At 56.8% G+C, this 24,386-nt stretch overlaps 1 protein-coding gene across 1 annotated transcript; it reads left to right on the top strand.

Moving 5' to 3' along the window:
* Positions 1-1,663: 1,663 nt before the first annotated feature.
* Positions 1,664-11,061, top strand: si:dkey-1j5.4 (chondroadherin-like protein). The gene is made up of 3 exons (XM_067985248.1): positions 1,664-1,849; positions 4,922-5,620; positions 10,699-11,061. Exons 1-3 carry the CDS (start codon positions 1,807-1,809, stop codon positions 10,884-10,886), a joined length of 930 nt encoding a protein of 309 aa, XP_067841349.1. The 5' UTR covers positions 1,664-1,806; the 3' UTR covers positions 10,887-11,061.
* The last annotated feature ends 13,325 nt before the right edge of the window (positions 11,062-24,386 follow it).

Genomic DNA, 24,386 nt, shown 5'->3' with positions numbered 1-24,386 from the left:
TACTGAGGGAGCGCTGCACTGTCGGAGGTGCCATCTTTCAGATGAGACATTAAACCGAGGCCCCGTTTGCCATCTCAGGTGGATAGTAAAAAACCCATGGCACTGTTCGAAGAAGAGAAGGGGAGTTCTCCCCGGTGTTCTGGACAATATTTATCCCTCAACCAACATCACTAAAAAACAGATTATCTGGTCATTTATCACATTACTGTTTGTGGGATCTTGCTGTGCACAAATTAGCTGCTGCATTTCCTACATCACAACTGTGACTACATTTTTAAAAAAGTACTTCACCGGTTGTAAAGTACTTTGGGATGTCCTGAGGGTGTGAAAGGCATGAGTAGAAATCTATTAATGACCTGGACTTGGGTATAGAGGGTATAATTTCAAAGTTTGCAGATAACACGAAACTCAGGAATGTCGTGAACAATCTGGAGGATAGAAACAGACTTCAGGAGGACAGAGACAGGCTGGTGAAATGGGCAGGAATTTGGTGCAGAGAAGTGTGAAATGACACATTTTGTAGGAAGAATGAGGAGAGGCAATATAAACTAAATAGTACAATGTTAAAGCGGGTGCAGGAACAGAGAGACCTGGGGGAGGATGTACACAAATCTTTGAAGGTGGCAGGACAAATTGAGAAGGCTGTTAAAGAAGCATATGGGATCCTGGGCTTTATTAACAGATGTAAACAATTTTACAACACCAAGTTATAGTCCAGCAATTTTATTTTAAATTCACAAGCTTTCGGAGGCTTCCTCCTTCGTCAGGTGAAGGAGGAAGCCTCCGAAAGCTTGTGAATTTAAAATAAAATTGCTGGACTATAACTTGGTGTTGTAAAATTGTTTACAATTGTCAACCCCAGTCCATCACCGGCATCTCCACATCTTTATTAACAGAGGCACGGAGTATAAAATCAAGGAAGTTACGCTAAACTTTTATAAAACACTGGTTAGGCCTCAGCTGGAATAGTGTGTTCAATTCTGGGTTCCACACTTTAGGAAGGATGTGAAGGCCTTAGAGAGGGTGCAGAGGAGATTTACTAGAATGGTGCCAGGGATGAGGGACTTCCGTTATGTGGAGAGACTGGAGAAGCTGGGATTATTCTCCTTGGAACCGAGACAGTTAGGGGAGATTTGATAGAGGTGTTCAAAATCATGAACGGTTTTGACAGCGTAAATAAGGAGAAACTGTTTCCAGTGGCAGAAGGGTCGGTAACCAGAGGACACAGATTTAAGGTGATCGGCAAAAGAACCAGAAGGGACATGAGGAAACATTTTTTTACCCAGCGAGTTGTTATGATCTGGAATGCGCTGCCTGAAAGGGCGGTGGAAGCAGATTCAATAATAACTTTCAAAAGGGAATTGGATAAATACTTGAAGGGAAAAAATTTACAGGGATATGGGGAAAGAGCAAGGGAGTGGGACTAATTGGGTAGCTCTATCAAAAAGCAGGCACAGGCAGGATGGGTGGAATGGCCCCCTCCTGAGATGATCCCATGAAATGGCAGTTCTTCCTTTCTTTGCCATGAGTGTGCAGTAAGCTCACTCTATAACCCACAGCTATGTGGTGAGTCAGGCACATACCTTCCCCTGGAAGTGAAATAAACACACCATCTCCTGACTGTGCTTTCTCTTCCCTTCTCTCATTCAGCCTGGTAAGAGAATGGGTTTGGTGCAGTGCTTGCTGTGGGCCGCTCTTTACGTGAGTCGGGCAGTGGCAGGAGAGTGCCCTGAGCAGTGCAGCTGTAGCCAGAAGCCGCCCATAAACCGTACAGAGGTGGACTGCTACCGGCAGGGCCTGACGTCAATGCCGACAAAGCTGCCCGAGGATTCCTGGGTTCTAAGGATGGGTATGTATTGCCATCGGATTTCGCATTGACTGGTTAATCTCACAGACGCAGGCTGGCAGGCAGGAGGCACTGTGGGCCGGTGTGCCAGCTCAGTGAGCCTTGGAGCAGTACAACAAAGGGCCTTACTCATGGTCTCCACCCGACCACCCCGCCGACCGAGGATGTGTGTGAGGGAGCTCAAACAGTGAGACATAGAATCGGACACAGAAGGAGACCATTTGGCCCATCATGCCTGTGCCGGCCATCTGAAAGAGCGGTCCAATTCCCCTGCCCTTTCCCCAAAGCCCAGCAAATTCTTCCCCTTCAAATTCCCTTTTGAAAGTTACGATTTTATCTGCATTCCAGATCATAACAATTTGCCACGTAAAATAAATTTCTCCCCATCTTCCCCCTGGTTCTTTTGCCGATCACCTTAGATCTGTGTCCTCTGGTTACCGAACCTTCTGCCACTGGAAACAGTTTCTCCTTATGTCAAAACTGTTCATGACTTTGAACACCTCTATTAAATCTCCCCTTAACCTTCTCTGTTCCAAGGAGAACAACCCCAGCTTCTCCATTCTCTCCACATAACTGAAGTCCCTCATCCCTGGCACCATTCTAGTAAATCTCCTCCGCACCATCTCCAAGCCTTGAGTCAGGTGGGCTCCCATTGGACTGGTGACTGGTCCAAGGGATGTACTGCCAGCAACCTGGAGACAGAACCCTCATCCTAGCCTCTCAGCTGGGCAACAGTGTGTGCGGCACGGAGCTCACAGTAGGGTGAAAGTTAGATAACTAAGGAAGGTAGATATAAATATACATTTAAACAATAAACTGAGCTTAACATCTCCAGTTTACAGTAGGGCTACACATGGGAAGCTTTCCCACTCCTTTAGTAGTGTAGAGGGATTGAAATGGGCTGCATCCGCTTCAGATTAGCAAATGAGGATGATATGGGCCTCTCTCTAGGTGTTAGCTGTCTCTGAGTCAGAAGGTTGTGGGTTTAAACCCCACTCCAGAGACTTAAGCACATAATCCAGGCTGACACTCCAGCGCAATGCAGAGGGAGTGCTGCACTTGCGGAGGTGCTATCTTTCAGATGAGATGTTAAACCGAGGCCATTATAACAGTGACTACACTTCAAAAAGTACTTCATTGGCTGTAAAGCGCTCTGGGATGTCCTGAGGTCATGAAAAAGTTATAGAGTAGTGCAAAAGCTATAGAATAGTGATAACTGGGGACTTCAACTATCCTAATACAGACTGGGAGAACGATAATAATATAAGGGGCTCAGGGAGGGAGGTATTTTTGAAATGTGTTCAGGATAACGTTCTTAATCAGTAATCAGTCCAACGAAAAAGAAGGCATTGCTGGACTTGGTTCCAGGGAATGAGGTGGGCCAAGTGGAGCAAGTGTCAGTGGGGGAGGGCATTTAGGGAGCAGCGATCATAGTAACATAAGGTTTAGAATAGCTATGGAAAAGGACACGGACCACTGTAAAGTAAAAATACTCAATTGGAGGAAGGCCAATTTCAATGGGATGAGAACAGATTTGGCCCAGGTAAATTGGAATCAAAGATTGGCGGGCAAAACTGTAATTGAACAGTGGACGGCCTTTAAAGAGGAGATGGTTCAGGTACAGTTTAGGCACATTCCCACGAGGGAGAAAGGTGGGCAACTAAAGCCAGAGCTCCCTGGATGACAAAAGAGATAGTGAGTAAGATGAAACAGAAAAAAAGAGGCGTATGACAGATGTCAGGTTGATAACACGAGTGAGAACCAGGCAGAATATAGAAAGTCCAGAGGGGAAGTGAAAATGGAAATAAGAGGGGCAAATAGAGAGTATGAGAATAGACTGGCGGCCAACATAAAAGAGAATCCAAAAGTCTTCCACAAGCATGTAAACAGTAAACGGGTAGTAAGAGGAGGGATGGGGCCAATTAGGGACCATAAAGGAGATCTACTCATGGAGGCAGAGGGGATGGCCGAGGTACTAAATGAGTACTTTGCATCTGTCTTCACCAAGGAAGAAGATGCTGCCAGAGTCTCAGTAAAGGAAGATATAGTTGAGATACTGGATGGGCTAAAAATTGATAAAGAAGAGGTGGTAGAAAGGCTAGCAGTACTTAAAGTAGATAAGTCACCCGGTCCGGATGGAATGCATCCTAGGTTACTGAGGGAAGTAAGGGGGGAAACTGCGGAGATACTGGCCATAATCTTCCAAACATCCGTAGATACGGGAGTGGTGCCAGAGGACTGGAGAATTGCAAATGTTACATCCTTGTCCAAAAAAGGGTGTAAGGATAAACCCAGCAACTATAGGCCAGTCAGTTTAACCTCGGTGGTAGGGAAACTTTTAGAAACGATAATCCGGGACAGAATTAGCAGTCACTTGGACAAGTGTGGATTGATTAGGGAAAGCCAGCAGGGATTTGTTAAAGGCAAATTGTGTTTAACTAACCTGATAAAGTTTTTTGATGAGGTAACAGAGAGGGTAGATGAGGGCAATGTAGTTGATGTGGTGTATATGGAATTTCAAAAGGCATTTGATAAAGTGCCGCATGGTAGGCTTATCTTCAAGATTGTGGCCCATGGAATAAAGGGGGCAATAGCAGCATGGATACAGAATTGGCTAAGGGACAGGAAACAGAGAGTAGTGGTGAACGGGTGTTTTTCGGACTGGAGGGAGGTGTACAGTGGTGTTCTCCAGGGGTCGGTGCTGGGACCACTGCTTTTCTTGATATATATTAATGATTTGGACTTGGGTGTACAGGGCACATTTAGCCAATTTCGTATCCATGTTGCTACTGCCCCCTTTATTCCAATGGCCGCAATCTTGATGACAAGCCTATTATGCAGCACATATCTCCTTCTGTGGCTTGATGTCAAATTTTGTTTGATAATCGTTCCTGTGAAGCACCTTGGGATGTTTTATTATGTTAAAGGCGCTATATAAATGCAGGTTGTTGTTGTGCGTATGGAAGTTGTTCAGTAAAATACCTCACTGAAGGTGTGTGAGGAGCATGCTGCTCAATGACCGCTTGTATGTCACACTGATCTGCTCGGGGTTTAACGTGCAGTTATTTTTAATAGGTCAGAACCTCCTGCAAACTCTTCCCGCTAAACTCCTTCAAGGAATGCCACATGCTGAGAGCGTCAATTTCGAGCACAACGCCATCAGATCAATCCACCCTCAGGCTTTCTCTGGCGCAAGCCAGCTGATACTGGTTAATCTCCACGGCAACCAACTCACCAGGCTTCCCCGCAAGGCCTTTCAGGGCTTGTCGAGGCTTCGCTTCCTGATGCTGGGTCAGAATCACTTCTCTTCCATCCAGCCGGGGACCTTTACTGGACTCCACAAACTCTCTGACTTCGACATGCCACTGAATGACATCACCTCATTACCTCCCAATGCCTTCCAGGCTCTCACTGCCCTCAGGATCATGGACTTGGCCTTCAACAAGATCCAGAAGATATCTAGCAAGTCCTTTACAGGGCTTGGACAGCTCCAGTTCCTTAACCTGGATCACAACAGGATTAAGGACATTCCGCTGGGAGCCTTTAAGCCACTCAGTAGCCTGGAGATGTTGGTCTTGGATAACAACTTGCTCAGCACTATCAACGCTGTTAGTTTTGAAGGTTTAGGTAATTTGCAGGAGTTGTACATGAGAAATAACGGCTTCGGCAAGCTTCCAAAAGATATCTTCAAACACACACCCAAACTTACCCAGCTAGCTCTGAGTGGTAACAAGCTGAAGACTATTGACGGGGCTTCACTCTTGCAGTTAACAGGTAAGAACACACCCCTCAGACTCATAGTTTCTTAGTAGAGGCTCACTGCTTTAAAAAGGAGGGAAGGATAGGGAAGGAAAGGGAGAAAGCAAGAAAGTAAGAAACAAAGAAAGACAGACAAACAGACATATGACACCTTTTGTGACCTAAGGACGTCCCAAAGCGCTTTATAGCCAATGAAGTACTCTTTGAAGTATAGTCACTGTTGTAATATAGGAAATGCGGCAGCCAATTTGCGCACAGCAAGATCCCACAAACAGCAATGTGATAATGATCAGATAATCTGTTTTCGTGATGTTGGTTGAGGGATAAATATTGCCCAGGGAGACTTCCCTGCTCTTCTTTGAATAGTGCCATGGGATCTTTCACATCCACCAGAAGGGAGATGGGGCCTCGGTTTAATGTCTCATCTGAAAGACAGCACCTCCGACAGTGCAGCACTTCCTCGGTACTGACCCTCCGACAGTGCAGCGCTCCCTCAGTACTGACCCTCCGACAGTGCAGCACTCCCTCAGTACTGACCCTCCGACAGTGCAGCGCTCCCTCAGTACTGACCCTCCGACAGTGCAGCACTCCCTCAGTACTGACCCTCCGACAGTGCAGCGCTCCCTCAGTACTGACCCTCCGACAGTGCAGCGCTCCCTCAGTACTGACCCTCCGACAGTGCAGCACTCCCTCAGTACTGACCCTCCGACTGTGCAGCAATGGTGGAACTGCATTGAGTTCCCAAACAAAACAAAGAGCAAGGAGGCATAGCCTTAAAAGTTGAGCCAGGCCGTTCAGGGGTGATGTCAGGAAGCACTTCCTCACACAAAGGGGTGCGGGAATCTGGAACTCTCTTCCCCCAAAAAGCTGTCGATACTGGGGGTCAACTGGAGCTTTCAAGACTGAGATTGATCGATTTTTGTTGGGTAAGGATATTATGGGTTATGGAACTAAGCCGGGTAGATGGGATTAGGATACGGAGCAACTGAATGGTGGAACAGGCTCGAGGGCCTGAATGGCCTCCTCCTGTTCCTATGTTCCTATGTCAGGGTTTGTAAATAAAGAGTGGGGTAGAAATGGTGATGAGCTTGAATTAATTAAAACAGATCACACTGAGATTCCCGTCGCTCAGATTTTCCTACCCTGCACTGCTGTGATATGTGAGGCGGACCAAGGGCTTGTTTGTGTGAGTCGCAGTGTCCGGTTATGTTCTGTCATTTAGCTGTGTTCAGTTTGTTTCTGAACAATGGAGATCCCTTTGTTATGGTGCAGTACCTGGAGATGGAGCCCACACCATGTATTAGAAGGGCCAACAACCATAGAGAAATATCAGGAGTGACATTAGTAATCAATAGATGGATAATTCTTTACCCAGAGAGTGGTTAGAATGTGGAACTTGCTACTACAAGGAGTGCTTGAGGCAAATAGCATAGATGCATTTAAGGGGAAGCTGGATAAACACATGAGGGAGAAAGGAATAGAAGGATATGCTAATAGAGTTAGATGAAGTAGGGAGGGAGGAGGCTCACGTGGAGCATAAACATTGGCATGGACCAGTTGGGCCGAATGGCCTGTTTCTGGGCTGTAATTTCCATCAATTGTAAGAGCCACGCCCAAGCTGATTATTGGGGACATCGATTGGGTTCAACAAGCTTCGTCGGGGATTTAACATGTTGGCTAGATGGTTTATAAGGAAATTGAGAACTTGGTTCAGACTACTAATAATGGACATTGACCTTCTGATTCAGGCTGGTAAGAGGGGAAATTGCAGATTGTGTAGAGATCAAACACTTGTGCTCAAACTGCCTCGAGGCATTAATGAGTGTTCCATTCACTGGGGCCCATTCTACAGCCTGGTGCATTGGAGCACGTACACTTGGAGCAGGTTTTTAAAAGTTAGGGATCAATCTGAGCATCTTGGGGTGCGAAACGTATGAAGTGCTTGCAAATTGTAATCAAGGTTACCCAAAGGACTGACCGTCCTGTCTGATCAAGGTTACCCAAAGGACTGACCGTCCTGTCTGATCAAGGTTACCCAGAGGACTGACTGTCCAGTCTGATCAAGGTTACCCAGAGGACTGACCGTCCTGTCTGATCAAGGTTACCGAGAGGACTGACCGTCCTGTCTGATCAAGGTTACCCAGAGGACTGACCGTCCTGTCTGATCAAGGTTACCCAGAGGACTGACCGTCCTGTCTGATCAAGGTTACCCAAAGGACTGACCGTCCTGTCTGATCAAGGTTACCCATAGGACTGACCGTCCTGTCTGATCAAGGTTACCCAAAGGACTGACCGTCCTGTCTGATCAAGGTTACCCAGAGGACTGACTGTCCAGTCTGATCAAGGTTACCCAGAGGACTGACTGTCCTGTCTGATCAAGGTTACCCAAAGGACTGACCGTCCTGTCTGATCAAGGTTACCCAGAGGACTGACTGTCCTGTCTGATCAAGGTTACCCAGAGTACTGACTGTCCAGTCTGATCAAGGTTACCCAGAGGACTGACTGTCCTGTCTGATCAAGGTTACCCAGAGGACTGACTGTCCAGTCTGATCAAGGTTACCCAGAGGACTGACCGTCCTGTCTGATCAAGGTTACCCAGAGGACTGACCGTCCTGTCTGATCAAGGTTACCCAGAGGACTGACCGTCCTGTCTGATCAAGGTTACCCAGAGGACTGACCGTCCTGTCTGATCAAGGTTACCCAAAGGACTGACCGTCCTGTCTGATCAAGGTTACCCAGAGGACTGACCGTCCTGTCTGATCAAGGTTACCCAAAGGACTGACCGTCCTGTCTGATCAAGGTTACCCAGAGGACTGACCGTCCTGTCTGATCAAGGTTACCCAAAGGACTGACCGTCCTGTCTGATCAAGGTTACCCAGAGGACTGACCGTCCTGTCTGATCAAGGTTACCCAAAGGACTGACCGTCCTGTCTGATCAAGGTTACCCAGAGGACTGACTGTCCAGTCTGATCAAGGTTACCCAGAGGACTGACTGTCCTGTCTGATCAAGGTTACCCAAAGGACTGACCGTCCTGTCTGATCAAGGTTACCCAGAGGACTGACTGTCCAGTCTGATCAAGGTTACCCAGAGGACTGACTGTCCTGTCTGATCAAGGTTACCCAGAGGACTGACTGTCCAGTCTGATCAAGGTTACCCAGAGGACTGACCGTCCTGTCTGATCAAGGTTACCCAGAGGACTGACCGTCCTGTCTGATCAAGGTTACCCAGAGGACTGACCGTCCTGTCTGATCAAGGTTACCCAGAGGACTGACCGTCCTGTCTGATCAAGGTTACCCAAAGGACTGACCGTCCTGTCTGATCAAGGTTACCCAGAGGACTGACTGTCCTGTCTGATCAAGGTTACCCAAAGGACTGACCGTCCTGTCTGATCAAGGTTACCCAGAGGACTGACTGTCCAGTCTGATCAAGGTTACCCAGAGGACTGACTGACCTGTCTGATCAAGGTTACCCAAAGGACTGACCGTCCTGTCTGATCAAGGTTACCCAGAGGACTGACTGTCCAGTCTGATCAAGGTTACCCAGAGGACTGACTGTCCTGTCTGATCAAGGTTACCCAAAGGACTGACCGTCCTGTCTGATCAAGGTTACCCAGAGGACTGACTGTCCAGTCTGATCAAGGTTACCCAGAGGACTGACTGTCCTGTCTGATCAAGGTTACCCAAAGGACTGACCGTCCTGTCTGATCAAGGTTACCCAGAGGACTGACCGTCCTGTCTGATCAAGGTTACCCAAAGGACTGACCGTCCTGTCTGATCAAGGTTACCCAGAGGACTGACTGTCCTGTCTGATCAAGGTTACCCAGAGGACTGACTGTCCTGTCTGATCAAGGTTACTCAAAGGACTGACTGTCCTGTCTGATCAAGGTTACCCAGAGGACTGACTGTCCTGTCTGATCAAGGTTACCCAAAGGCCTGACTGTCCTGTCTGATCAAGGTTACCCAGAGGACTGACTGTCCTGTCTGATCAAGGTTACCCAAAGGACTGACTGTCCTGTCTGATCAAGGTTACCCAGAGGACTGACTGTCCTGTCTGATCAAGGTTACCCAAAGGACTGACTGTCCTGTCTGATCAAGGTTACCCAGAGGACTGACTGTCCTGTCTGATCAAGGTTACCCAAAGGACTGACTGTCCTGTCTGATCAAGGTTACCCAGAGGACTGACTGTCCTGTCTGATCAAGGTTACCCAGAGGACTGACTGTCCTGTCTGATCAAGGTTACCCAAAGGACTGACCGTCCTGTCTGATCAAGGTTACCCAGAGGACTGACTGTCCTGTCTGATCAAGGTTACCCAGAGGACTGACTGTCCTGTCTGATCAAGGTTACCCTGAGGACTGACAGTCCTGTCTGATCAAGGTTACCCAGAGGACTGACCGTCCTGCCTGATCAAGGTTACCCAAAGGACTGACCGTCCTGTCTGATCAAGGTTACCCAGAGGACTGACCGTCCTGTCTGATCAAGGTTACCCAGAGGGCTGACCGTCCTGTCTGATCAAGGTTACCCAGAGGACTGACTGTCCTGTCTGATCAAGGTTACCCAGAGGACTGACTGACCTGTCTGATCAAGGTTACCCAGAGGACTGACTGTCCTGTCTGATCAAGGTTACCCAAAGGCCTGACTGTCCTGTCTGATCAAGGTTACCCAGAGGACTGACCGTCCTGCCTGATCAAGGTTACCCAGAGGACTGACCGTCCTGTCTGATCAAGGTTACCCAAAGGCCTGACTGTCCTGTCTGATCAAGGTTACCCAGAGGACTGACTGTCCTGTCTGATCAAGGTTACCCAGAGGACTGACTGTCCTGTCTGATCACGGTTACCCAGAGGACTGACCGTCCTGTCTGATCAAGGTTACCCAGAGGACTGACCGTCCTGTCTGATCAAGGTTACCCAGAGGACTGACCGTCCTGTCTGATCAAGGTTACCCAGAGGACTGACCGTCCTGCCTGATCAAGGTTACCCAGAGGACTGACCGTCCTGTCTGATCAAGGTTACCCAGAGGACTGACCGTCCTGCCTGATCAAGGTTACCCAGAGGACTGACTGTCCTGTCTGATCAATGCTCGTGTTTATTTCCAGGTCTCCGGGAGGTTTTCCTACATGACAACCCTTGGTCATGTGATTGCAGAATCAAGCCCTTTCTTCGCTGGCTTGCCCAGAGTAAAGCGGATTTTTCTCCCTTTGGAACACTGAGATGTGCCTCACCTCCCAGGAATAAGGGCAGGATTCTGAGCAGCCTGAACCTGGCTCAACTGAAGTGCAAGTGAAGAGTCTGATGAAAAACTCAGCCCCGATCATGGGCTGCTCTCAGCAAACTCTCCCTTCCGGTTCAATGCACGTTCTGTCTTGGACCTTCTTCGATTTTTCTTTTCATTGTAACTCGCTTTTGCTGACCATTCGAAAGTTGGGAAATGTATCGAACCAAAGAGCTCTTCTCGACTCGGAAGATTTTCTCAATAAAATACACTGAAACCAACTCTTGTGTTCAGATTTTGTTTGAGTTTGATGTGACTGCGATTTTAGTTTCACAATTTTTTGAAACATTCTCGGGATGTGGACATCGCTGGCAAGACTGGCATTTATTTCCCCTCCCCCACTGCCCTGACAAGATGGTGGTGAGCTGTATCCTTACATCGAATCCAGAGCACAGGAACAGGCCATTCGGCCCAACTGGTCCATGCCAGTGTTTATGCTCCACACGATCCTCCTCCCTCCCAACTTCATCTCACCCAAATCAGCAGATCCTTCAATCCCTTTCCCCCTTATGTACTGATCCAGCTTCCCCTTAAATGCATCTCTGCGATTTGCCTCAATAATCCTTGTGGGAGTGAGTTCCACATTCTCACCACTCTCTGGGGAAAGGAGCTTCTCCTGAATTCCCTCACGGATTATTTCGTGACTTCACCCAATATTTATGGCCCCTTGTTCTGGACTTTCCGACAAGTGGAAACATCTTCTCTCCGTCAACCCTATCAAACCTTTTCATCATCTTAAAGACCTCTATCAGGTCACCTCTCGTCTTCTCTTTTCCAGAGAATAGAACCCCAGTCTATTCAATCTTCCCTGATAGGTAGAACCTCTCAGTTCCTTGAACCACTGAAGTCCATTTGGTCAAGATGCTGATCAGTTCGATACAGCTGAGGGGTTCGCTGGGCCACTTCGGAGGGCAGTTAAGACTCAACGACGTAGGTGTGGGACTCAAGTCAAATACTGACCGCACTGGATAAGGTTCAATTAGCGAAAGGACATGAGTGAACCAGTTAGGCTTTTACAACAATCCAATAGTTTTATGGTCACTTTTACTGCTACCAGCTTTTTATTTCCAGATTTTTAAAAAACTTAATTCAAACTCTCTGGGTGGAATTTGAACTCATGTTACCTGCATTATTAGTCCAGCAACAAAACCACAAAACCATCGTACACTCAGATCGACCTGTCCTGTACTCTCGGTCCCCCCTGTCCTGTACTCTCGGTCCCCCCTGTCCCGTACTCTCGGTCCCCCCTGTCCCGTACTCTCGGTCCCCCCCGTCCTGTACTCTCCGTCCCCCCTGTCCTGTACTCTCGGTCCCCCCTGTCCCGTACTCTCGGTCCCCCCTGTCCCGTACTCTCGGTCCCCCCTGTCCCGTACTCTCCGTCCCCCCTGTCCCGTACTCTCGGTCCCCCCAGTCCTGTACTCTCGGTCCCCCCTGTCCTGTACTCTCGGTCCCCCCTGTCCTGTACTCTCGGTCCCCTCTGTCCTGTACTCTCGGTCCCCCCCTGTCCTGTACTCTCGGTCCCCCCTGTCCCGTACTCTCGGTCCCCCCTGTCCCGTACTCTCGGTCCCCCCTGTCCCGTACTCTCGGTCCCCCCTGTCCCGTACTCTCGGTCCCCCCTGTCCTGTACTCTCGGTCCCCCCTGTCCTGTACTCTCGGTCCCCCCTGTCCTGTACTCTCGGTCCCACCTGTCCTGTACTCTCGGTCCCCCCTGTCCTGTACTCTCGGTCCCCCCTGTCCTGTACTCTCGGTCCCCCCTGTCCTGTACTCTCGGTCCCCCCTGTCCTGTACTCTCGGTCCCCCCTGTCCTGTACTCTCGGTCCCCCCTGTCCTGTACTCTCGGTCCCCCCTGTCCTGTACTCTCGGTCCCCCCTGTCCCGTACTCTCGGTCCCCCCTGTCCTGTACTCTCGGTCCCCCCTGTCCCGTACTCTCCGTCCCCCCTGTCCTGTACTCTCGGTCCCCCCTGTCCCGTACTCTCGGTCCCCTCTGTCCCGTACTCTCGGTCCCCCCTGTCCTGTACTCTCGGTCCCCCCTGTCCCGTACTCTCGGTCCCCCCTGTTCCGTACTCTCGGTCCCCCCTGTCCTGTACTCTCGGTCCCCCCTGTCCTGTACTCTCGGTCCCCCCTGTCCTGTACTCTCGGTCCCCCCTGTCCTGTACTCTCGGTCCCCCCTGTCCTGTACTCTCCGTCCCCCCTGTCCTGTACTCTCGGTCCCCCCTGTCCTGTACTCTCCGTCCCCCCTGTCCTGTACTCTCCGTCCCCCCTGTCCTGTACTCTCGGTCCCCCCTGTCCCGTACTCTCGGTCCCCCCTGTCCCGTACTCTCGGTCCCCTCTGTCCTGTACCTTCGGTCCCCCCTGTGCCGCACTCTCGGTCCCCTCTGTCCCGTACTCTCGGTCCCCCCTGTCCCGTACTCTCGGTCCCCCCTGTCCCGTACTCTCGGTCCCCTCTGTCCTGTACCTTCGGTCCCCCCTGTGCCGCACTCTCGGTCCCCTCTGTCCTGTACTCTCCGTCCCCCCTGTCCCGTACTCTCGGTCCCCCCTGTCCCGTACTCTCGGTCCCCCCTGTCCTGTACTCTCGGTCCCCCCTGTCCTGTACTCTCGGTCCCCCCTGCCCTGTACTCTCGGTCCCCCCAGTCCTGTACTCTCGGTCCCCCCAGTCCTGTACTCTCGGTCCCCCCTGTCCTGTACTCTCGGTCCCCCCTGTCCTGTACTCTCGGTCCCCCCTGCCCTGTACTCTCGGTCCCCCCAGTCCTGTACCCTCGGTCCCCCCTGTCCTGTACTCTCGGTCCCCCCTGTCCCGTACCCTCGGTCCCCCCTGTCCCGTACCCTCGGTCCCCCCTGTCCCGTACTCTCGGTCCCCCCTGTCCCGTACTCTCGGTCCCCCCTGTCCCGTACCCTCGGTCCCCCCTGTCCTGTACTCTCGGTCCCCCCTCTCCTGTACTCTCGGTCCCTCCTGTCCGGTACTCTCGGTCCCCCCTGTCCCGTACTCTCGGTCCCCCCTGTCCTGTACTCTCGGTCCCCCCTGTCCTGTACTCTCGGTCCCACCTGTCCTGTACTCTCGGTCCCCCCTGTCCTGTACTCTCGGTCCCCCCTGTCCCGTGCTCTCGGTCCCCCCTGTCCCGTACTCTCGGTCCCCCCTGTCCTGTACTCTCGGTCCCCCCTGTCCTGTACTCTCGGTCCCCCCTGTCCCGTGCTCTCGGTCCCCCCTGTCCCGTACTCTCGGTCCCCCCTGTCCTGTACTCTCGGTCCCCCCTGTCCCGTACTCTCGGTCACCCCTGTCCCGTACTCTCGGTCCCCCCTGTCCCGTACTCTCGGTCCCACCTGTCCTGTACTCTCGGTCTCCCCTGTCCTGTACTCTCGGTCCCCCCTGTCCTGTACTCTCGGTCCCCCCTGTTCTGTACTCTCGGTCCCCACTGTCCTGTACTCTCGGTCCCCCCTGTCCTGTACTCTCGGTCCCCCCTGTCCTGTACTCTCGGTCCCCCCTGTGCTGTACTCTCGGTCCCCCCTGTCCTGTACTCTCGGTCCCCCCTGTCCTGTACTCTCGGTCCCCCCTCTCCTGTACTCTCGGTCCCTCCTGTCCGGTACTCTCGGTCCCCCCTGTCCTGTACTCTCGGTCCCTCCTGTCCGGTACTCTCCGTCCCCCCTGTCCCGTACTCTCGGTCCCCCCTGTCCTGTACTCTCGGTCCCCCCTGTCCTGTACTCTCGGTCCCCCCTCTCCTGTACTCTCGGTCCCTCCTGTCCGGTACTCTCCGTCCCCCCTGTCCCGTACTCTCGGTCCCCCCTGTCCTGTACTCTCGGTCCCCCCTGTCCTGTACTCTCGGTCCCCCCTGTCCTGTACTCTCGGTCCCCCCTGTCCTGTACTCTCCGTCCCCCCTGTCCCGTACTCTCGGTCCCCCCTGTTCCGTACTCTCGGTCCCCCCTGTCCTGTACTCTCGGTCCCCCCTGTCCTGTACTCTCGGTCCCCCCTGTCCCGTACTCTCGGTCCCCCCTCTCCTGTACTCTCGGTCCCCCCTGTCCTGTACCCTCGGTCCCCCCTGTCCTGTACTCTCGTTCCCCCCTCTCCTGTACTCTCGGTCCCCCCTGTCCTGTACTCTCCGTCCCCCCTGTCCTGTACTCTCGGTCCCCCCTCTCCTGCACTCTCGGTCCCCCCTGTCCTGTACTCTCGGTCCCCCCTGTCCTGTACTCTCGGTCCCACCTGTCCTGTACTCTCGGTCCCCCCTGTCCCGTACTCTCGGTCCCCCCTGTCCTGTACTCTCGGTCCCCCCTGTCCTGTACTCTCGGTCCCCCCTGTCCTGTACTCTCGGTCCCCCCTGTCCCGTACTCTCGGTCCCCCCTCTCCTGTACTCTCGGTCCCTCCTGTCCTGTACTCTCGGTCCCCCCTGTCCTGTACTCTCCGTCCCCCCTGTCCTGTACTCTCGGTCCCCCCTGTCCCGTACTCTCGGTCCCCCCTGTCCCGCACTCTCGGTCCCCTCTGTCCCGTACCTTCGGTCCCCCCTGTCCTGTACTCTCGGTCCCCCCTCTCCTGTACTCTCGGTCCCTCCTGTCCTGTACTCTCCGTCCCCCCTGTCCTGTACTCTCCGTCCCCCCTGTCCTGTACTCTCGGTCCCCCCTCTCCTGTACTCTCGGTCCCTCCTGTCCTGTACTCTCCGTCCCCCCTGTCCTGTACTCTCCGTCCCCCCTGTCCTGTACTCTCCGTCCCCCCTGTCCTGTACTCTCCGTCCCCCCTGTCCTGTACTCTCCGTCCCCCCTGTCCCGTACTCTCGGTCCCCCCTGTCCCGTACTCTCGGTCCCCCCTGTCCTGTACTCTCGGTCCCCCCTGTCCTGTACTCTCGGTCCCCCCAGTCCTGTACTCTCGGTCCCCCCAGTCCTGTACTCTCGGTCCCCCCCGTCCCGTACTCTCGGTCCCCCCTGAACTGTACTCTCGGTCCCCTCTGTCCTGTACTCTCGGTCCCCCCTGTCCTGTACTCTCGGTCCCCCCTGTCCCGTACTCTCGGTCCCCCCTGTCCCGTACTCTCGGTCCCCCCTGTCCCGTACTCTCGGTCCCCCCTGTCCTGTACTCTCGGTCCCCTCTGTCCTGTACCTTCGGTCCCCCCTGTCCTGTACTCTCGGTCGCCACTGTCCTGTACTCTCGGTCCCCCCTGTCCTGTACTCTCCGTCCCCCCTGTCCCGTACTCTCGGTCCCCCCTGTCCCGTACTCTCGGTCCCTCCTGTCCTGTACTCTCGGTCCCCTCTGTCCTGTACTCTCGGTCCCCCCTGTCCCGTACTCTCGGTCCCCCCTGTCCCGTACTCTCGGTCCCCCCTGTCCCGTACTCTCGGTCCCCTCTGTCCTGTACCTTCGGTCCCCCCTGTCCTGTACTCTCGGTCCCCCCTGTCCTGTACTCTCCGTCCCCCCTCTCCTGTACTCTCGGTCCCCCCTGTCCTGTACTCTCGGTCCCCCCTGTCCTGTACTCTCGGTCCCCCCTGTCCCGTACTCTCGGTCCCCTCTGTCCTGTACCTTCGGTCCCCCCTGTCCCGTACTCTCGGTCCCCCCTGTCCCGTACTCTCGGTCCCACCTGTCCTGTACCCTCGGTCCCCCCCGTCCTGTACTCTCGGTCCCCCCTGTCCCGTACTCTCGGTCCCCCCTCTCCTGTACTCTCGGTCCCCCCTGTCCTGTACTCTCGGTCCCCCCTGTCCTGTACTCTCGGTCCCCCCTGTCCTGTACTCTCGGTCCCACCTGTCCTGTAATCTACGTCCCCCCTGTCCTGCACTCTCGGTCCCCCCCGTCCTGTACTCTCGGTCCCCTCTGTCCTGTACTCTCGGTCCCCCCTGTCCCGTACTCTCCGTCCCCCCTGTCCTGTACTCTCGGTCCCCCCTGTCCTGCACTCTCGGTCCCCCCCGTCCTGTACTCTCGGTCCCGCCTGTCCTGTACTCTCGGTCCCCCCTGTCCCATACTCTCGGTCCCCCCTGTCCCGTACTCTCGGTCCCCCCTGTCCCGTACTATCGGTCCCCCCTGTCCCGTATTCTCGGTCCCCCCTGTCCCGTACTCTCGGTCCCCCCTGTCCTGTACTCTCGGTCCCCTCTATCCTGTACTCTCGGTCCCTCCTGTCCCGTACTCTCGGTCCCCCCTGTCCCGTACTCTCGGTCCCTCCTGTCCCGTACTCTCGGTCCCCCCTGTCCCGTACTCTCGGTCCCCCCTGTCCCGTACTCTCGGTCCCCCCTCTCCTGTACTCTCGGTCCCCCCTGTCCTGTACTCTCGGTCCCCCCTGTCCCGTACTCTCGGTCCCCCCTGTCCTGTACTCTCGGTCCCCCCTGTCCTGTACTCTCGGTCCCCCCTGTCCCGTACTCTCGGTCCCTCCTGTCCCGTACTCTCGGTCCCCCCTGTCCCGTACTCTCGGTCCCCCCTGTCCCGTACTCTCGGTCCCCCCTCTCCTGTACTCTCGGTCCCCCCTGTCCTGTACTCTCGGTCCCCCCTCTCCTGTACTCTCGGTCCCCCCTGTCCTGTATTCTCGGTCCCCCCTGTCCTGTACTCTCGGTCCCCCCTGTCCTGTACTCTCGGTCCCCCCTGTCCTGTACTCTCGGTCCCCCCTGTCCTGTACTCTCCGTCCCCCCTGTCCTGTACTCTCGGTCCCCCCTGTCCTGTACTCTCGGTCCCCCCTGTCCCGTACTCTCGGTCCCTCCTGTCCCGTACTCTCGGTCCCCCCTGTCCTGTACTCTCGGTCCCCCCTGTCCCGTACTCTCGGTCCCCCCTGTCCCGTACTCTCGGTCCCCCCTGTCCCGTACTCTCGGTCCCTCCTGTCCCGTACTCTCGGTCCCCCCTGTCCCGTACTCTCGGTCCCCCCTGTCCTGTACTCTCGGTCCCCCCTGTCCCGTACTATCGGTCCCCCCTGTCCCGTATTCTCGGTCCCTCCTGTCCTGTACTCTCGGTCCCCCCTGTCCCGTACTCTCGGTCCCCCCTGTCCTGTACTCTCGGTCCCTCCTGTCCCGTACTCTCGGTCCCCCCTGTCCTGTACTCTCGGTCCCCCCTGTCCCGTACTCTCGGTCCCCTCTGTCCCGTACCTTCGGTCCCCCCTGTCCCGTACTCTCGGTCCCCCCTGTCCCGTACTCTCGGTCCCCCCTGTCCTGTACTCTCGGTCCCTCCTGTCCCGTACTCTCGGTCCCCCCTCTCCTGTACTCTCGGTCCCCCCTGTCCCGTACTCTCGGTCCCCCCTGTCCCGTACTCTCGGTCCCCCCTGTCCTGTACTCTCGGTCCCCCCTGTCCTGTACTCTCGGTCCCCCCTGTCCTGTACTCTCCGTCCCCCCTGTCCTGTACTCTCGGTCCCCCCTGTCCTGTACTCTCGGTCCCCCCTGTCCTGTACTCTCGGTCCCCCCTGTCCTGTACTCTCGGTCCCCCCTGTCCTGTACTCTCGGTCCCCCCTGTCCTGTACTCTCGGTCCCCCCTGTCCTGTACTCTCGATCCCCCCTCTCCTGTACTCTCGGTCCCTCCTGTCCCGTACTCTCGGTCCCCCCTGTCCTGTACTCTCGGTCCCCCCAGTCCTGTACTCTCGGTCCCCCCAGTCCTGTACTCTCGGTCCCCCCTGTCCTGTACTCTCGGTCCCCCCTGTCCTGTACGCTCGGTCCCCCCAGTCCTGTACTCTCGGTCCCCCCTGTCCCGTACTCTCGGTCCCCCCTGTCCTGTACTCTCGGTCCCCCCAGTCCTGTACTCTCGGTCCCCCCTGTCCTGTACTCTCGGTCCCCCCTGTCCTGTACTCTCGGTCCCCCCTGTCCTGAACTCTCGGTCCCCCCTGTCCTGTACTCTCGGTCCCCCCTGTCCAGTACTCTCGGTCCCCCCTGTCCCGTACTCTCGGTCCCCCCTGTCCTGAACTCTCGGTCCCCCCTGTCCTGTACTCTCGGTCCCCCCTGTCCTGTACTCTCGGTCCCCCCTGTCCTGTACTCTCGGTCCCCCCTGTCCTGAACTCTCGGTCCCCCCTGTCCTGTACTCTCGGTCCCCCCTGTCCTGTACTCTCGGTCCCCCCTGTCCTGTACTCTCCGTCCCCCCTGTCCTGTACTCTCGGTCCCCCCTGTCCTGTACTCTCGGTCCCCCCTGTCCTGTACTCTCCGTCCCCCCTGTCCTGTACTCTCGGTCCCCCCTGTCCTGTACTCTCGGTCCCCCCTGTCCTGTACTCTCGGTCCCCCCAGTCCTGTACTCTCGGTCCCCCCTGTCCTGTACTCTCGGTCCCCCCTGTCCTGTACTCTCGGTCCCCCCAGTCCTGTACTCTCGGTCCCCCCTGTCCTGTACTCTCGGTCCCCCCTGTCCTGTACTCTCGGTCCCCTCTGTCCTGTACTCTCGGTCCCCCCCTGTCCTGTACTCTCGGTCCCCCCTGTCCTGTACTCTCGGTCCCCCCTGTCCTGTACTCTCGGTCCCCTCTGTCCTGTACTCTCGGTCCCCCCTGTCCCGTACTCTCGGTCCCCCCTGTCCCGTACTCTCGGTCCCCCCTGTCCTGTACTCTCGGTCCCCCCAGTCCTGTACTCTCGGTCCCCCCAGTCCTGTACTCTCGGTCCCCCCTGTCCCGTACTCTCGGTCCCCCCTGTCCCGTACTCTCGGTCCCCCCTGTCCTGAACTCTCGGTCCCCCCTGTCCTGAACTCTCGGTCCCCCCTGTCCTGTACTCTCGGTCCCCCCTGTCCTGTACTCTCGGTCCCCCCTGTCCTGTACTCTCGGTCCCCCCTGTCCTGTACTCTCGGTCCCCCCTGTCCTGTACTCTCGGTCCCCCCTGTCCTGTACTCTCGGTCCCCCCTGTCCTGTACTCTCGGTCCCCCCTGTCCTGTACTCTCGGTCCCCCCTGTCCCGTACTCTCGGTCCCCCCTGTCCCGTACTCTCGGTCCCCCCTGTCCTGTACTCTCGGTCCCCCCTGTCCTGTACTCTCGGTCCCCCCTGTCCTGTACCCTCGGTCCCCCCTGTCCTGTAATCTACGTCCCCCCTGTCCTGCACTCTCGGTCCCCCCTGTCCTGTACTCTCGGTCCCCCCTGTCCTGTACTCTCGGTCCCCCCTGTCCTGTACTCTCGGTCCCCCCTGTCCTGTACTCTCGGTCCCCCCTGTCCTGTACTCTCGGTCCCCCCTGTCCCGTACTCTCGGTCCCCCCTGTCCCGTACTCTCGGTCCCCCCTGTCCTGTACTCTCGGTCCCCCCTGTTCTGTACTCTCGGTCCCCACTGTCCTGTACTCTCGGTCCCCCCTGTCCTGTACTCTCGGTCCCCCCCTGTCCTGTTCTCTCGGTCCCCCCTCTCCTGTTCTCTCGGTCCCCCCTCTCCTGTGCTCTCGGTCCCCCCTGTCCTGTACTCTCGGTCCCCCCTGTCCTGTACTCTCGGTCCCCCCTGTCCTGTACTCTCGGTCCGCCCTGTCCTGTACTCTCGGTCCTTTCTGTCCTGTACTCTCGGTCCTTTCTGTCCTGTACTCTCGGTCCCCCCTGTCCCGTACTCTCGGTCCCCCCTGTCCTGTACTCTCGGTCCCCCCTGTCCTGTACTCTCGGTCCCCCCTGTCCTGTACTCTCGGTCCGCCCTGTCCTGTACTCTCGGTCCCCCCTGTCCCGTACTCTCGGTCGCCCCTGTCCCGAACTCTCCGTCCCCCCTGTCCTATACTCTCCGTCCCCCCTGTCCTGTACTCTCGGTCCTACCTGTCCTGGACTCTCGGTCCCCCTGTCCTGTACTCTCGGTCCCCCCTGTCCCGTACTCTCGGTCCCCCCTGTCCCGAACTCTCGGTCCCCCCTGTCCTGTACTCTCCGTCCCCCCTGTCCCGTACTCTCGGTCCCCCCTGTCCCGTACTCTCGGTCCCCCCTGTCCTGTACTCTCCGTCCCCCCTCAACTGTACTCTCCGTCCCCCCTGTCCTGTCCTCTCGGTCCCCCGTGTCCTGTACTCTCGGTCCCCCCTGTCCTGTACCCTCGGTCCCCCGTGTCCTGTACTCTCGGTCCTACCTGTCCTGTACTCTCGGTCCCCCCTCTCCTGTACTCTCGGTCCCCCTCTGTCCTGTACTCTCGGTCCCCCCTGTCCTGTACTCTCGGTCCCCCCTGTCCTGTACCCTCGGTCCCCCCTGTCCTGAACTCTCGGTCCCCCCTGTCCTGTACTCTCCGTCCCCCCTGTCCTGTACTCTAAGTCCCCCCTGTCCTGTACTCTCGGTCCCCCCTGTCCTGTACTCTCGGTCCCGCTTGTCCTGTACTCTCGGTCCCCCCTGTCCTGTACTCTCGGTCCCGCTTGTCCTGTACTCTCGGTCCCCCCTCTCCTGTACTCTCGGTCCCCCCTGTCCTGTATTCTCGGTCCCCCCTGTCCTGTACTCTCGGTCCCCTCTGTCCTGTACTCTCGGTCCCCCCTGTCCTGTACTCTCGGTCCCCCCTGTCCTGTACTCTCGGTCCCCCCTCTCCTGTACTCTCGGTCCCACCTGTCCTGTACTCTCGGTCCCCCCTGTCCTGTACTCTCCGTCCCCCCTGTCCTGTACTCTCGGTCCCCCCTGTCCTGTACTCTCGGTCCCCCCTGTCCTGTACTCTCGGTCCCCCCTCTCCTGTACTCTCGGTCCCCCCTGTCCTGTACTCTCGGTCCCCCCTGTCCTGTACTCTCGGTCCCCCCTCTACTGTAGTCTCGTTCCCCCCTGTCCTGTACTCTCGGTCCCCCCTGTCCTGTACTCTCGGTCCCCCCTCTCCTGTAGTCTCTGTCCACCCTGTCCTGTTCTCTCGGTCCCCCCTCTCCTGTTGTCTCGGTCCCCCCTGTCCTGTACTCTCGGTCCCTTCTGTCCTGTACTCTCGGTCCCCCCTCTCCTGTAGTCTCTGTCCACCCTGTCCTGTTCTCTCGGTCCCCCCTCTCCTGTACTCTCGGTCCCCCCTGTCCTGTACTCTCGGTCCCCCCTGTCCTGTACACTCGGTCCCCCCTGTCCTGAACTCTCCGTCCCCCCTGTCCCGTACTCTCGGTCGCCCCTGTCCCGTACTCTCGGTCGCCCCTGTCCTGTACTCTCGGTCCCCCCTGTCCTGTACTCTCGGTCCCCCCTGTCCTGTACTCTCCGTCCCCCCTGTCCTGTACTCTCGGTCCCCCCTGTCCTGTACTCTCGGTCCCCCCTGTCCTGTACTCTCGGTCCCCCCTGTCCTGTACTCTCGGTCCCACCTGTCCTGTACTCTCGGTCCCCCCTGTCCTGTACTCTCCGTCCCCCCTGTCCTGTACTCTCGGTCCCCCCTGTCCTGTACTCTCCGTCCCCCCTGTCCTGTACTCTCCGTCCTACCTGTTCTGTACTCTCGGTCCCCCCTGTCCTGTCCTCTCCGTCCCCCCTGTCCTGTACTCTCGGTCCCCCCTGTCCTGTCCTCTCCGTCCCCCCTGTCCCGTACTCTCGGTCCCCCCTGTCCTGTACCCTCGGTCCTACCTGTCCTGTACTCTCGGTCCCCCCTGTCCTGTACTCTCCGTCCCCCCTCTCCTGTCCTCTCGGTCCCCCCTGTCCTGTACTCTCGGTCCCCCCTCTCCTGTACTCTCGGTCCCCCCTGTCCTGTACTCTCGGTCCCCCCTGTCCTGTACTCTCGGTCCCCTCTGTCCTGTACCCTCGGTCCCCCCTGTCCCGTACTCTCGGTCCCCCCTGTCCTGTACTCTCGGTCCCCCCTCTCCTGTACTCTCGGTCCCCCCTGTCCTGTACTCTCGGTCCCCCCTGTCCCGTACTCTCGGTCCCCCCTGTCCTGTACTCTCGGTCCCCCCTGTCCCGTACTCTCGGTCCCCCCTGTCCTGTACTCTCCGTCCCCCCTGTCCTGTACTCTCGGTCCCCCCTGTCCTATACCCTCGGTCCCTCCTCTCCTGTCCTCTCGGTCCCCCCTGTCCTGTACTCTCCGTCCCCCCTGTCCTGTACTCTCGGTCCCCCCTGTCCTGTACTCTCGGTACCCCCTCTCCTGTCCTCTCGGTCCCCCCTGTCCTGTACTCTCCGTCCCCCCTGTCCTGTACTCTCGGTCCCCCCTGTCCTGTACTCTGTGTCCCCCCTGTCCTGTACTCTCGGTCCTACCTGTCCTGTACTCTCGGTCCCCTCTCTCCTGTACTCTCGGTCCCCCCTGTCCTGTACCCTCGGTCCCCCCTCTCCTGTACTCTCGGTCCCCCCTGTCCCGTACTCTCGGTCCCCCCTCTCCTGTACTCTCGGTCCCCCCTGTCCTGTACTCTCGGTCCCCCCTGTCCCGTACTCTCGGTCCCACCTGTCCTGTACCCTCGGTCCCCCCTGTCCTGTACTCTCGGTCCCCCCAGTCCTGTACTCTCGTTCCCCCCTCTCCTGTACTCTCGGTCCCCCCTGTCCTGTACTCTCGGTCCCCCCTGTCCTGTACTCTCGGTCCCACCTGTCCTGTACCCTCGGTCCCCCCTGTCCTGTACTCTCGGTCCCCCCAGTCCTGTACTCTCGTTCCCCCCTCTCCTGTACTCTCGGTCCCCCCTGTCCTGTACTCTCCGTCCCCCCTGTCCTGTACTCTCGGTCCCCCCTCTCCTGCACTCTCGGTCCCCCCTGTCCTGTACTCTCGGTCCCCCCTCTCCTGTACTCTCGGTCCCCCCTGTCCTGTACCCTCGGTCCCCCCTGTCCTGTACCCTCGGTCCCCCCTGTCCTGTACTCTCGGTCCCCCCAGTCCTGTACCCTCGGTCCCCCCTGTCCTGTACCCTCGGTCCCCCCTGTCCTGTACTCTCGGTCCCCCCTGTCCTGTACTCTCGGTCCCCCCTGTCCTGTACTCTAGGTCCCCCTCTGTCCTGTACTCTCAGTCCCACCTGTCCTGTACTCTCAGTCCCACCTGTCCTGTACTCTCGGTCCTACCTGTCCTGTACTCTCGGTCCCCCCTGTCCTGTACTCTCGGTCCCCCCTCTCCTGTAGTCTCGGTCCCCCCTGTCCTGTGCTCTCGGTCCCCCCTGTCCTGTACTCTCGGTCCCCCCTGTCCTGTCCTCTCGGTCCTACCTGTCCTGTACTCTCGGTCCCCCCTGTCCTGTACTCTCGGTCCCCTCTGTCCTGTACTCTCGGTCCCCCCTCTCCTGTACTCTCGGTCCCCCCTGTCCTGTACTCTCGGTACCCCCTCTCCTGTACTCTCGGTCCCCCCTCTCCTGTACTCTCGGTCCCCCCTGTCATGTACTCTCGGTCCCCCCTGTCCTGTACTCTCGGTCCCCCCTGTCCTGTACTCTGTGTCCCCCCCTGTCCTGTACTCTCGGTCCCCCCTGTCCTGTACTCTCGGTCCCCCCTCTCCTGTACTCTCGGTCCCCCCTGTCCTGTACCCTCGGTCCCCCCTGTCCTGTACCCTCGGTCCCCCCTGTCCTGTACCCTCGGTCCCCCCTGTCCTGTACTCTCGGTCCCCCCAGTCCTGTACTCTCGGTCCCCCCTGTTCCGTACTCTCGGTCCCCCCTGTCCTGTACTCTCGGTCCCCCCTGTCCTGTACTCTCGGTCCCCCCTGTCCTGTACTCTCGGTCCCCCCTGTCCTGTACTCTCGGTCCCCCCTCTCCTGTACTCTCGGTCCCCCCTGTCCTGTACCCTCGGTCCCCCCTGTCCTGTACTCTCCGTCCCCCCTGTCCTGTACTCTCGGTCCCCCC

The sequence above is a fragment of the Heptranchias perlo genome, chromosome 5, assembly GCF_035084215.1.
Source record: "Heptranchias perlo isolate sHepPer1 chromosome 5, sHepPer1.hap1, whole genome shotgun sequence".
Lineage (NCBI taxonomy): Eukaryota > Metazoa > Chordata > Chondrichthyes > Hexanchiformes > Hexanchidae > Heptranchias > Heptranchias perlo.
The sequence above is the reverse complement of the archived record's forward strand: the minus strand, read 5'-3'. Positions and strand labels throughout refer to the sequence as shown.

Coding starts and splice junctions, on each gene's coding strand:
- si:dkey-1j5.4 (XM_067985248.1), top strand. CDS start 1,807: ATGCCGACAAAGCTGCCCGAGGATTCCTGGGTTCTAAGGATGG. Junction 1,850..4,921: donor TTCCTGGGTTCTAAGGATGG/GTATGTATTGCC, acceptor TATTTTTAATAG/GTCAGAACCTCCTGCAAACT. Junction 5,621..10,698: donor TTCACTCTTGCAGTTAACAG/GTAAGAACACAC, acceptor GTTTATTTCCAG/GTCTCCGGGAGGTTTTCCTA.